The sequence below is a fragment of the Oratosquilla oratoria genome, chromosome 6 (assembly GCF_046742065.1).
Source record: "Oratosquilla oratoria isolate Oo_2021 chromosome 6, ASM4674206v1, whole genome shotgun sequence".
In the NCBI taxonomy this organism is placed as follows: Eukaryota; Metazoa; Arthropoda; class Malacostraca; order Stomatopoda; family Squillidae; genus Oratosquilla; species Oratosquilla oratoria.
The window spans coordinates 68,812,216-68,826,116 of NC_134782.1; the positions used below are offsets into that span (position 1 = coordinate 68,812,216).

Below are 13,901 nucleotides of genomic sequence, written 5' to 3' on the forward strand. Positions count from 1 at the left end.
AAAAAGTGTAGTGTAAAAAAACCATGAACATTTGTGGTGTAACAAACACATAGGCAAGTGTTGTGACACCATGCACTGTACACACTATTAGAGTCAAGCAGTGAGCATATTACTGAAATGTTCAAGCACTACATACTATTGCAAAAATCATGCTGACTTAATATAATATAGGGACCAATTAAATGTACCTGCAAAAGTGTTATAGATGTCAAAGAGAATCATCTCCCTACTACTTGTCTTCAAAACCTATCAGCACTCTCACCTCCATATAGAGGCACATCCCTGAGAGGCTGAAGCTTGGTGTCCAGACCCAAGCACAGGATATCTGTTTAATTGAATTTCCTCGATCTTTTCACTCAAAGAGACCTCTTACAGGGTAACTGTACAGTTTCAAGCAATTACTGCTTAAGCTACTTAAATGACTCCTCTACAAACCAGGGCCATGCAGCAGTTTTTCATGATTGGCTCCATATGGGGTATTGCCTACTTTAGGGACTTGTGATCAATCAATCAGCTGACCCAGATCTCTCTTGCAGGAGACCCATGGCTCCCAGTTTACCAGCAACAACCATTGGACCCGCTATAAATCAATCAAGGAATAGATATTGTGTTATTGTTTGGATATAGCTAGGGTGAGGCAGCATAATCTGTTAATCTTTCCATCAGCTTGGGTATGATGGATAGTAATAAGATTGATCTGTAGAATGCTGAGTTTTCAGGAGGTTTGGTTTTAATGCAGGTATTATGTGGGCTCTTTTCCAGATTGTTGGAATTTCATTGTATATCCAAGAGTGGTTGAAAATATCAATCAAATCTTTTACTGCATTTGGGCTTAGGTGCTTTAGATGGATATTTAAGATCTTATTTGGGCCTTCAGCATAGGAGTTTTTAATTTTTCTTTATTGTCCTTTCCACATTTTTGTTGTAAAAGGATGGAATGCCATACATACCTATTTAGATCTTTTGTATTTCTATAATTTTCCCATTTTCTGGCATTGTTGGTTTTAAACTAGTTTTAAAGAAATGTTTGTTGATGATATGCCAATGCTGTTTTGGAGATGGTATCTTTACTTGGGTTGCTTCAACTTCTTCATGGGTAGGGGTAGGTTTAATTCTGAGTTTCCTTCTACATGCTGAAACCAAAAACCTATCTACAGGACATCACGTGGAAATGACAGGCAAACCATTCTAAGCTAGGGCCTTCAACCTCACCAGCATAATATGATATAATATGATATCAGAAAAAAGCTGCACACTACATGAACATATACAACAACCTACCACCTGTATGACACAAACATTTTTATACCTAAATCAAAACAAGCTCTTTAAAAAGGACCACTTAACTCAAAGCTCCTCTAAACCCCTTCCAGATATCAGTCCCAAAGTAAAATCCCTCTCTAGAGAAGTAAGACCCATTTTAGCACATAACCACAGTTCTTCTACTGTATGAAATATGACAACCCCCCTACCCTCCTCATCCACATAAAATGAACTATGAAGTAGATGGAAAGGTTCTCCTTTTGGGCCATCATCCATTCATCTATTTACAATGTTCCTCCATTTACTCCTAATTAAAACAAGCAAATCATGTTCTCACTACCTTTGCATACATCTCTTCCAAAGCACGTTGTGTAGGACGTTCAATTGGTCTAGGTGAAAGTGGGGGAGACGGAGAGGAATAAAGATCAGTTGTGCCCTGTGGGAGGGGCGGCAATGGAGACTTTGTACCACGTTTCTCTACACCAGGGCTGCCAATCACAGTGCTTGCTGCACTGCTTGATGATGCTGCAAAAACAAAGAACATCACAATAAGTTTATTCATAATTACAAAATCCAATAAAGCAAAATACCCCATCTGGGGTATTGGCTGCATATTGTTGTGGGGTTAAAAGCTGCTCATTAGCATGCAGCTAATTCTTTTGGGTCTATATGGGGTGCCTCAATGGACCAGAGCCACACATTTTCTCTGTGCTAGAGGAAATCTCTATTCATAGAGAAATGATGATACTTTATTAAACTGTGACTGTCCCTCCCCCACTCTTATTACTATCCTGTACCACTTCTCTGAATATTCATTTCCTTTCACCAAACCCTGAGGTAGGGGAGAAGAATACTGCCATTGAGTGTTCCCACTTGAGTCATAAAAGGCAACAAAAATGGGACAGGGATAGGACTAGGGATCCTACTTTCTGTAGCCCCAAAGGGAATATCTCTAAAAAAAAGCGAAGGCATAAGGGTGTCTGGGAGAAGTTTTCCAACCAGAACCCTAAGGTTTGGGTCTTTTAATGTTAATGTGTGTGCATGTGGTACAGATGAGAGTAAAAGGGAAGAGAAAGGCAGTATGTTTGTGAGAAGAAAGATGGATGTGTTAGCATTGAGTAAAACTAAGTTGGAAGGGAGGGATGAGTTTGAATTTCAGAGTGTACTTGGGAGGGTGTCAGGAGTAAAGAGAGGATGAGGGAGAGAAGGGGTGGCTATACTCGTAATTGAAGAAATAGGTAAACAGGTGGTGGAGTGGAAGGAGGTTTCTTCAAGGTTAATGTGGATGAAGGTGAAACTGGGAAGTGAGATGTGGGTTTTTGTAAGTGCATATGGGCCTGGTAGTGGAAAGTGTACAGGAAAGGGATTCTTTTTTTTATATAGATTTCAATGAGTGCATAGAGGGAGTTAGGAAGAAATGTCAATGTATTGGGAGATCTTAATGGCAGGGTAGGGAATGAACCAATATACCGAGTGGTTGGAAAGTGTAGAGTTCCAGGAAAAAATAATTGTGGAGATGTGTGATGTGTCTTGAAAGAGAGTTGATGATAGCAAATACAGTGTTTGGGAAGAAAGTCAAGTATAAGTACACATGGGAGAGGGTGGTGGATGGAAGGGTGGTAAATAGGGCTTTAATGGACTATATAGTGGTAACCAGGAGTATAGGAAGAGTTTTGGATGTACATGTTCTAAGGGGAGAAAGTGGGGGAATATCAGATAATTTTTTGAAAGGTAAGTTGAGAATGGAGAAAGAGGAAAAGGACAAAAGGTAGGGAAGTGCTTTGAGTAAACTGCTTAAATGAGAAAGAGAAAAGGAGTACAAGAAGAAGCTGAGAGGGGAGTGGGAGTGAAGTCAGTTGAGCAGTAGTCGTCACTCAGGTCAGGTCAACTGGGTAGCTGGTTCATATAGTGATATGGCAAGTGGTTGTGTTAAAGTGCTCAGCGCCGATGAGATACAATCTCTACTCAGTGGGGGATGCTGTAGAGTGCCTTAACCTCTTCACTCTGGGGCACATCGCACGTCGGGCAGCATCAGCTGCCCGACGTGCGATGTTGTGTCATAATAATCGCATTATAAAAAATAAAGTCAGTGCTCAATCGTTCGTTCTCTTTCACCCGTGTATTTTGATAACCACAGAAAATTGATGAAGCCAGTTTAGAGAGAATGGAAATTACATAGGTACGACTACAATAAATATAATCAAGATAGCGACGTCGGCATCATCGAGTACCCACTTGCTCCTCATGCCGCCTACGTAGGCATCACCGTATGGAAGTGGTTAAAGAGGAGAATCGAGTTCTCCACTCGAATGCCTAAAATACGGAAGACAAATCAAGTATGGAGCCTGGATGGATAACGGTGAAAAATAAGATGTGGAAAGATGGGAAAAAGTTCTCACCAGCCCCGCTCGATTGCAAAAACTCATTTCAAGCTCTCGAGGGTCTACGGGAAGAGGAAACAAAGGAAATTCAAGAGAAGAAGGGAAGTGCAGATGCTGGATCCCTGCCCACAGGTAAGATTTTAGTTTCAGAGGGATCAGTTTGTTGAGTGTATTTGAGAAGGCTTATGAAAAGTTTTGATTGAGAGGATTAGGAGAGGAACATAGGGAGTAATTGATTAGGAACAGTGTAGGTTTAGGTTAGGTAGGGGTTGTGAGGATCAGATTCTTGTGGTAAGGCAGGTATATGAGAAAGCTTTGGGAAAAGGTGAGGATGCTTTTTGGGCCTTTATGGATTTGGAAAAGGCAGGGTAGACAGGAAGGCACTGAGGGAGGTATTGCAGATATATGGGATAGGAGGAAAGCTGTTGAGAGCTGTCAAGAGTTTTTACGAGAGTAGTAGAGCATGTGTTAGAATTAAAAATGGAGAGAGTGAGTGGTTTGAGGTAATGGTGGCACTTTGCCAGGGAGGTGTTATGTCACTTTGGCTGTTCAATCTATACATGGATTAGGTGGTGTGAGAGGTAAATGGGCCAGGGATTGGAGATGATTAAAGAAAATTGAGAAAAATGGGAGATAAGCCAGTTGTTTGCTGACAACAATGTGCTTGTACATGGTGTGAAAGTAGCAGCAGACTGGGAGTATTAAGGGAGACTGGAAAAAGTGGATAGTTTTAGATATTTGGGTGTGAATATGGGAGGAAAGGGAGGAGTGGGGCTGGAGGTAGAATGTAGATTGAGAGAAGCAAATAAATGCCTTGGGGAATTAAAAAGTGTAATGAGAAATAGACATTTGGGAATGGAAGCTAAGAGGAGATTGTATGAAGGAGTGATTGTGCTGACAGCACTGTATTGGGCAGAAACATGGAGCATAAGAGAGGTGGAGTTTGAATGTGTTTGAGATGAGGTGCCTGAGAAGTATGATAGGGGTTGACAGGCTGGAATGAGTGAGAAATGAGGAGGTGAGGAGGAGAATGGGGGTGGAAAGGGAGTTGGGAGATAGGGTTGATGAAAGAGTATTGGGATGGTTTGGACACATGGAAAGAATGGGTGAAGAAAGACTATTAAAAGTGTGGAAGGCATAGGTAGAGGGAGTGAACATGAGGGGGCAACTATGGAGGAGATGGAGGGAGTAAAAAGAGCATTGGGAAAGAGGGTGGTGTCTGTTGAAGAAGGAAGGGAGAAGACAGAAGATAGGGGTGAGTGGAGAATAGTTGTGTATGGATGATGCTGTAATGCATGGAAGGGAGTGTGTGGGGGATGGGTAGGGGCTAGGGAGTATGAGTGAATATTCTGATGCAGCCTAAAGGGATTTCTCTCCATCTTCTCTTTTCCTGCATAGGGGAATGGAGATGGGGGGGTTGCCAATTAAATGAAGTGGTCTTGCTGTGGATATGCTGTGTCTTGCTGCATTGCTTCTGATCCAGAGCAGTGGGCGAGATGCACAGATGACCCCTCATCCAGGAGGAACCAAGACAAGAGGGAGGGAGGGGTGGTGAATGGGAGTGGAGTATGTGGGGATGAAATGGGTCAGAGTGGATCTTATGACTTTGTTTTAGCTACCTCCTTGTAAGGGGGAAAAAGTCATTGTTATATGTATGTATGCTACAGCTAACCAGCTAATTATGATAGAATGCCAGTATCTGCAGAAGAAAATACCCATAATATGGTAATGAAATGTGGAAAATGTGATAATACGTAATAAAAGTGTGACCACCATAGGTGTCACATTAACTGCACTTGTCAGCCACGTTTATGCACTCATACTATGAATACAACATATAAACATAATATAGAGGCTTCAGAGTGGAAACAGAAATATGGTGTGGTGTTGTGATGCTTGAAATTTGTCATCTATGTTGTTGACAGTTTATCACTGTGTATCACCTGACTGATCAGCTGATTGCGTGAATGTAAACAAATGCATTTGCCTATGACTTTCAAGTATTTTCTCAAGTAAGTTCCATTTGTTACAGTTGACACTGATGTAATGGAAGTGTGTAGAGGAAAGTATATGATATGAAGTAATAATGACATGAAATATGATAACATGTAAAATACATGTGACTAGATCTAGTAAGACGAAACCTGTGCTGTACTATCATGAATTCATGAATTATTACTACAGAGATGAGTGGTAACACAAAGATGACAGGTTCCCACAGACACAGGCAGGTAACATATGAGATAATAGAAGAAATTTTGGCTTCTGAAGATTCAGAAACTGAGGAACAGTTTGATGATGATCTGGACATTAAGGATAAGACTATTTCCTTTTCAGCTTCTGGAGGTGGTAATACATACATACATATACCAAAGGCTTTTTCCCCCTTACACGGGGGTAGCCAAAAAAGAAAAAGGCATAGAAATCACTCCCACCCATTTTATTTCCCATATATTCCAATCCCCTCCACCCTCCTCCCTCCCTCCTATCTTGGCACCTCCTGGATGATGGGTCATCCCTGCATCCTGTCCAATGCCCTGGGTCAGAAGCTGTGTTGCAAGACACAGCACATCCACAGCAAGGCCGCTTCATAAATTTGGCGACCCCCCCTCTCTGTCCCCTCATGCAGGAAAGGAGAAGACAGGGAGAAATCCCTTCGGGCTGCGTCAAAATTTTTCTCATACATACTTCCTCACCCCCCATCCCCCACCCACTCCCCCTCATGTATCACAGCCTCATCTATACACAACCCCTCTCCATTCACCCCTATCTTCTGTCCTCTCCTGTCCTTCCTCAACAGACATTCCTCTCTTTTGTAAAGCCCCTTTCACCCCATCCATCCATCTCATCCTAGGACGCACCCTCATATTCACTCCTTCCACCTCCGCCTTCCACACTTCTTTTACTAATCTTTCTTCACTCATTCTTTCCATGTGTCCAAACCATCCTAATACTCTTTCATCAACCCTATCTCCCAGCTCCTTTTCCACCCCTGTTCTCCTCCTCACCTCCTCATTTCTCACTCTATCTAGTCTAGTAACCCCTATCATACTTCTCAGACATTTCATTTCAAACACATTCAAACTCCTTCTCTCTTCATCTCTCATGTTCCATGTTTCTGCCCTGTACATTGCTATGATAATACTGGTGTAAAACTAGTTTGATCAAAATTACAGAATGCGAGGACGGATAACCACACAAAACTAAAAGGTATAATGGGTTTCACACAATCCCATATCAAGTATTTCAAAAGTTCTTTCCAGAACATGGCCAAAGAATATTGATTTTATTTTTGTATTGTCTACTGTACCAAACAAATTATTACTTACATACATACATACATACATACATATACCAAAGCTTTTTCCCCTTTACAAGGGAGGTAGCCAAAAAGGAAAAGGCATAAAACCATTCCCACCCATTCCCTCCCTAAATACAATCCACACCCCTCCACCCTCCCTCTCATCTTAGTACCTCCTGGATGACAGGTCATCCCTGCACCTTGTCCACTGCCCTAGGTCAGAAGCAGTGTCGCAAGACACAGCACATCCACAGCAAGGACGCTTAATTAAATTGGCGACCCCCCCCTCTCCGTCCCCCATGCATAAAAGGAGAAGACAGAGAGAAATCCCTTCGGGCTGCATCAAATTTTGCTCACACATACTACCTCACACCCCACCCCCCACCCATTCCATCTCCTGCATCACATCATCATCCATATACAACCATTCTCCATTCACCCCTGTCTTCTGTCCTCTCCCGTCCTTCCTCAACAGACATTCCCCTCTTCCCCAAAGCCCCCTTCACCCCATCCATCCACCTCATCCTAGGACGTCCCCTCATGTTCACTCCCTCCACATCTGCCTTCCATACCTCTTTTACTAGTCTTTCTTCACTCATTCTTTCCATGTGTCCAAACCATCCTAATATTCTTTCATCAACCCTATCTCCCAGCTCCTTTTCCACCCCTGTTCTCCTCCTCACCTCCTAATTTCTCACTCTATCTAGCCTAGTAACCCCCATCATACTTATCACACACCTCATCTCAAACACATTCAAACTCCTTCTCTCTTCCTCACTTATGTTCCATGTTTCTGCCCCATAAAGTGATGTTGGCACAATCACTCCTTCATACAGTCTCCTCTTAGCATCCATTCCCAAATGTCTATTCCTCATTACACTCTTCAATCCACCAAGGCATTTACTCGCTTCTCTCAACCTACATTCTACCTCCACCTTCACTCCACCTTTTCCTGCCACATTTGCACCCAAGTATCTAAAGCTATCCACTTCCTCCAGTCGCTCTCCCTTAATGCTCACTTCCAGTCTACTGCCACTTTCACCCCTTGTACTTCTCATCACCTTACTTTTACCCACATTTATCTTTAGCTTTCTTCTATCACATACTCTCCCAAACTCTGTCATCAACTTCCTCAGTCCCTCCTCCGATCCTGCCACAAGTGCAGTGTCGTCCGCAAACAACAGCTGCCTCACCTCCCACTTTTCTCCATTTTCTTTAACCATCTTCAATCCCTGACCCACTACCCTTGCATTTACCTCTTGCACTACCCCATCCATGTATAAGTTGAACAGCCAGGGTGACATAATGCATCCTTGACAAAGTCCTACTTTTACCTCGAACCACTCACTCTCTCCATTTCTAATCCTGACACAAGCTCTACTACTCTCATAAAAACTCTTGACAGCTCCTAGAAGCTTTCCTCCTATCCCATATATCTGCAGTACCTCCCACAGTGCCTTTCTGTCTACCCTATCCTAAGCCTTTTCCAGATCCATAAAAGCCCAAAAAACATCCTTCCCCTTTCCTATAGCTTTCTCACATATTTGTCTTACCACAAAGATCTGATCTACACAACCTCTACCTGTCCTAAATCCACACTGTTCCTCACCAATTACTCCCTCTGTTCCTCTCCTAATCCTCTCAATCAAGATCCTCCCATAAGCCTTCCCAACTACACTTAACAAGCTAATCCCTCTGAAACTACTACATTCACACTTGTCCCCTTTTCCCTTGTAAAGTGGAACTATACAGGCACTCCTCCAGTCCTCCGGCACTCTACCCTCTCTCCAGCAAACATTAAATAACCTCACCAGCCAGTCCACCATCACTGTACCTCCTTTTTTTAGACATTCTGCATGGCATCCATCCAGACCAGGTGCCTTACCTGCTTTCATCATCTTAACAACTGCCTTCACTTCATCCTTCCTTATTTCTCCTCCATTTTCCTCACTCATCACAGTCATTTTCTTAGCATTTCCCACTGCAACTATCTTTCCCTCCCTATCCTCCTTCACATTTAGCAACTCCCTAAAATATTCTGCCCATCTTCCCCTTACTGCCTTCTCTTCCATTATCATCTCTCCATTTGCACCTTTCACCTTTTCTTCTCTACTTGATTCACCTTGTAATATACTGGTTACAAAAATTCTAAAGGTTTAAAAACTATTATGTGTATTCCTGTCCAAATGCATATTTCTTATAATATTAATTATTTAATGCTAAGTCTTACAAATTTTATACATTCATACAAGTAAATATATGTTTTGATGTACACTGGTACAAAAAGCAGAATCTGTAAATATCAAAGCCAAATTTCCCCATTTTCTCATGGTATTTTATTTAACAAAAAAGTGAAAATGCCAAGAAGATCAATGAGAATCTCAATTTTTACTTTACACGAACATTAGTACCATTATCATGAAATTCAGACATTCATTACCTATGGAAATTTGATAATTTTACTTTTTTTTTTTTTTGTGTGAGAAAAATGGGCATCATGGGGGAATAATTGTCTGCCCTAATTAAATAGACAAAGGGTTATATAAGGTCCCTCAGTAAAGTATATATATGTACCTTGTCTGGAGTGAAGAACATGCCTGAGACTGTCTACACTTGGGGGTGCTGGTGGTGGCTGAGATGACGTCATGCCAGTGTCCACCACACTGACACTTTGACTTGAGCTTGTCTGCGAGGAAGTAACTGTTGGGAATGGAGGTGGGGGAGAAGCAGTGCGTGGCTCTATCTGGGCATAGGTTTCACTTCCAACACCACCTTGTCCACCCTCATAGATGCAGGCATACATTTCATCCGCAGAATCATCTGATACCGTCATGTAGTACCTGAAGAGAAAATGTGTACAAATTGTAGTTTTCTTAGCTTGATAAACAAAAGATAAAATTATCTTCCAAGTATCAGTTTGTAGTCGGTAACCTAAATTACAAAAAGTAACTAATCCCACAATTGCAACAGTCTTGAACATGGGCCCTAAGCATAGGTTGTCTATCGGTTACCACTGTGCAAAGAAAAGAAAAGAAAAGAAAAGAAAAGAAAAAAAAAAATCAATAGGACTGGACCCTACTATGAACTGAATGCAGGGAGTGAAACTGACAACAAACTGCAATCTGCAGTCTTAAAGGAGGAAGGTTAGAAGTGAATATCTATGGTCACATGCAGTAGAGAATGGAGGATTGGGATTGGAGGTAAACTGTAAAGTTAAGAAGAGCAAGTAAATGTCTTGGGGACTGAAGTATCACGAGAAACAGGAATCTCAGGATGGATGCAAAGAGAAGACTGCATGATGGGGTCAATGTGGCACTGACACTGCTTGGGACAAAGACTTGAAATCTAAGGAAGGCAGAAAGGAGAAATCTAAACGTGATTGTGATAAACTGTATGGTGGGAGTTACAAGGATGGACAGAATGAGTAATGAGGTGTAGAGGAGAATGAGGTGGGAAAGGGAGCTGACAGACAGGGTTATTGGAAGAATACTTAGATGGTTTGGGATTACAGAAAGAATGAGTGATGAAAGAGTAGCAAAGAGTGAAAGCCAGAGGTGGATAAGTGAACATGAGGGGGAGACTGAGGATGAGATAGATGGATAGAGTGAGGGGGTGCCTTGAGTAAAAGTAGAATATCTGTTGAGTAGGAAAGTGAGGTGGATGGATGGGGTGAAGGGGGCTTTGGGGAAGAGGGGAATGTCTGTTGAGGAAGGACGGGAGAGGACAGAAGACAGGGGTGAATGGAGAATGGTTGTATATGGATGATGTTGTGATGCATGAGGTGGAATGGGCGGGGGGATGGAAGGTGAGGTAGTATGTGTGAGCAATTTTTTACGCAGCCCCCAAAGGGATTTCTCCCTGTCTTCTCCTTTATGCATGGGGGGACGAAGAGGGGGGGGGGGTCGCCAATCTAATGAAGCGGCCTTGCTGTGGATGTGCTGTGTCTTGCGACACTGCTTCTGACCCTGGGCAGTGGACAAGGTGCAGGGATGACCCGTCATCCAGGAGGTGCTAAGATGAGAGGGAGAGTGGAGGGGTGCGGAGTGTATTCAGGGATGGAATGGGTGGGAGTGATTTTATGCCTTTTCCTTTTTGGCTACCTCCCTTGTAAGGGGGAAAAAGCCTTGGTATATGTATGTATGTATGTAGGAAAGGGAAAAGGTAAGAGAGGTGTAAGTGGAGAATGGTTGGGATTGGAGTACAAATTGATGCAGTGCAAAGGGATTTCTCCACTTCTCTATTTTTGCAAGAGAGGACAATGAGGAAGGGTTGCCATGTAAATGAAGTGGTGGGGCTCTGCTGTGGATGTGCTGTGTCTTGCTGCATTTCTTCTGACCTGGGAAGTGGGCAGTGGGCAAGGATGATCCTTCATCCACAAGGAGCTAAGACAGAAGGGGAAGAAATAGGTGCTAAATGGGAGTGGGATGGGTCAGGGTGGGTGGTTGCATTTGGTATACAGAATAGATACATGTGCCCATGTTGCACTACAGTTTTTATTCTGGCAAATGCCAAGTGATTCTATTCAGCTACGGGGGAAACTATATACCTAATGGGTTGAGACAGTCTTGTCTAAACCACATATGCCCATGTTATACTCTAGAAGTCTTATTCTTGCTCATGTCTAATGAGATGGAATGGGTGGGAGTGGTTTTTATGCTTTTGTTTTTTGGCTACCTCCCTTATAAGGGGGAAAAAGCCTTTGGTATATGTATGTCTAATGATTTTATTCAACTATAGAGGAACTCCAAGCATAAATAGGTTATGATTGTGTGCATAAAGAATGAAATAGACAGGTATAATTTGTGTTTTCACCTAGCTGTTATAATATAACAGCATGTACAAAAATTTTGTGTAAAAATAAAAGGGATGAATATCATATAATTTGAGGCTGCTGCTTTTACAATACAAAATATGTCTTCCAACTTTTGAAAGCTTGGCAACCCAAAAGAAAAGGTTTAATGACCTCATTTTGGATAACTAACCTGGGAAGGGAAACAAGTGCACCAGATTAATCTTATATTCTACAAGTACAGCAACCAACTCTTCACTCTCTTTTGTCCACTCTAAAAATGTATATATTCAAACCAATGAAGATCTCCATTACTAAAACTTACCCTTCTCCCTCTAAACCTTGCATCAATGGCTGCAATGGAGGTGCAGGTCCCTGAGCCTTAAGATTGGCTAGTGGTTCCCGTACACTAATTGAAGTGTAGCCTCTAGAGTCTTGTGAATCACCACTAAAGTTAGGTTGAGGGTCTATGGGACTTTGCTGAAATAAAAAATATTTGAGAACATGTCAGAATATATGTACTCTATAGTTCCAAATTTAAAAAGACCTACAGAACATTTCATGACCTTCATCTTAGAAGAACACAAATTCAAATATACTTTAGCATGTTTCAACTACATGAAAATATTCAAGTTCTAAAAAACATGTCAGTGCAAACTTTCATGAAACATTTGTGAACTGCAATCTATCTATATACAAAGGGCCTTTTCCCACTAATAACGGAGGTAGCCAGGTCAAAGGCATGCATCCACTCCCACCCATTCTACTCCCATCCACCACCCTTTTCTCTCTCTCATCTTAACCCCTTCCATACGGTGCCGCACACGTAGGCGTCATGGGGAGCGAGTGTATTCGCGAGGCTGCCATATCGGCGTCTTGATTATATTTATTGTAGTCGCCCCTCCATAATGACATTCTTTCTAATTCTTTTGTAATCGCATTTTCTATGGTTATCAAAATTCACGGGTGAAGAGAGAACGATCGATATAAGCGGTGACTATATTTTATGATGCGAGTATTATTACGACACGTCGTACGGCTGGCATTGGTTGCTGCCACCGAGATCTAAGTCCATGACGCCTACGTGTGCGGCACCGTATGGAAGGGGTTAAGGGTCATACAAAGCTTCATGAAAATATTTTATTATTAAAATAAGGGAGTGGGTGGGATGGGGGGTTAGGAAGTATGTGTGAATGATATTTTGACACAGCCCAAAGGGATTTCTCCCTGTCTTTTCCTCTTCTGCATGAGGGGATGGAGAAGGGTGGGTTGCCGATTAAATGAAGTGGCCTTGCTGTGGATGTTCTGTGTTTTGCTGCAGTGCTTCTGATGCAGGGCAGTGGATGAGATGCAGGGATGACCTGTCATCCAGGAAGAGCCAGGAAAAGAGGGAGGGAGGGGTTGTGAATGGTAGTGGTGCATAGAAGTGTAGTATGTGGGGATGAAATGGGTGGGAGTGGATTTATCCCTTTGACTTTGACTACCTCCCTTGTATGTGGGAAAAAGCCATTGGTATGTATGTATATGTACAATTCAACTAACCAAAGTGCAGTTGAACTGCAATAATAAAACATTTTCATAAAGTTAGTTACATATGGCCCTTAATCCAAAAGAAGCTAAGATAATAGGGGAACAAAAGGGTGTTGGATGAGTATGGTGTTGGGGCTTGAGCTACCTACCATTCCCCTTACAATGGAGGTAGCCAAGTAAAAAGTCACATGCCCACTCCCATCTATTTCATCCCCACCCACCCTACACCCATCCATCACCCTTTTTTTCCCTCTCATCTTAGCTTTTCATGGATCATGGGTCATCCCTGTATCTTGCCCACTGCCCTGGGTCAGAGGCAATGTACCAATACACAGTACATCCATAGCAAAGCCACTCCATTTAATTGCCAATCCCCCCTTCTCCATACCCACATGCAGAAAAAAAGAAGACAGGGAGAAATTCCTTCGGGTTGCATCAAAATACCATTCACAAATAACCAATTCCTACCTACCCATCCCCTGCCCCCTCCTTTTCTTACATCACATTATATAGATATATAGGTATGAAGATAGATATAGATATTGGCCTCTATTTTTTCTCTTACACAGTGTGTTCATGGATTCCCTCAGGAACTTATATAAATATGTTACCACCATTACTTTTTCTTCAGTGGTAA

General features: G+C 42.2%; 1 protein-coding gene across 3 annotated transcripts in view; it reads right to left on the reverse strand.

The window, feature by feature from the left end:
• LOC143026572 (uncharacterized) overlaps positions 1 to 13,901 on the reverse strand; it is a 79,889-nt gene that overhangs the window by 18,776 nt on the left and 47,212 nt on the right. For all 3 annotated transcript variants that reach the window (XM_076187193.1, XM_076187195.1, XM_076187194.1), the window contains exons 9-11: positions 12,060 to 12,214; positions 9,520 to 9,785; positions 1,604 to 1,788 (exon numbers count right to left, since the gene is read on the reverse strand). In XM_076187193.1, coding sequence (XP_076043308.1) covers positions 1,604 to 1,788; positions 9,520 to 9,785; positions 12,060 to 12,214 — 606 coding nt within the window. The remainder of the gene's footprint in view (positions 1 to 1,603; positions 1,789 to 9,519; positions 9,786 to 12,059; positions 12,215 to 13,901) is intronic.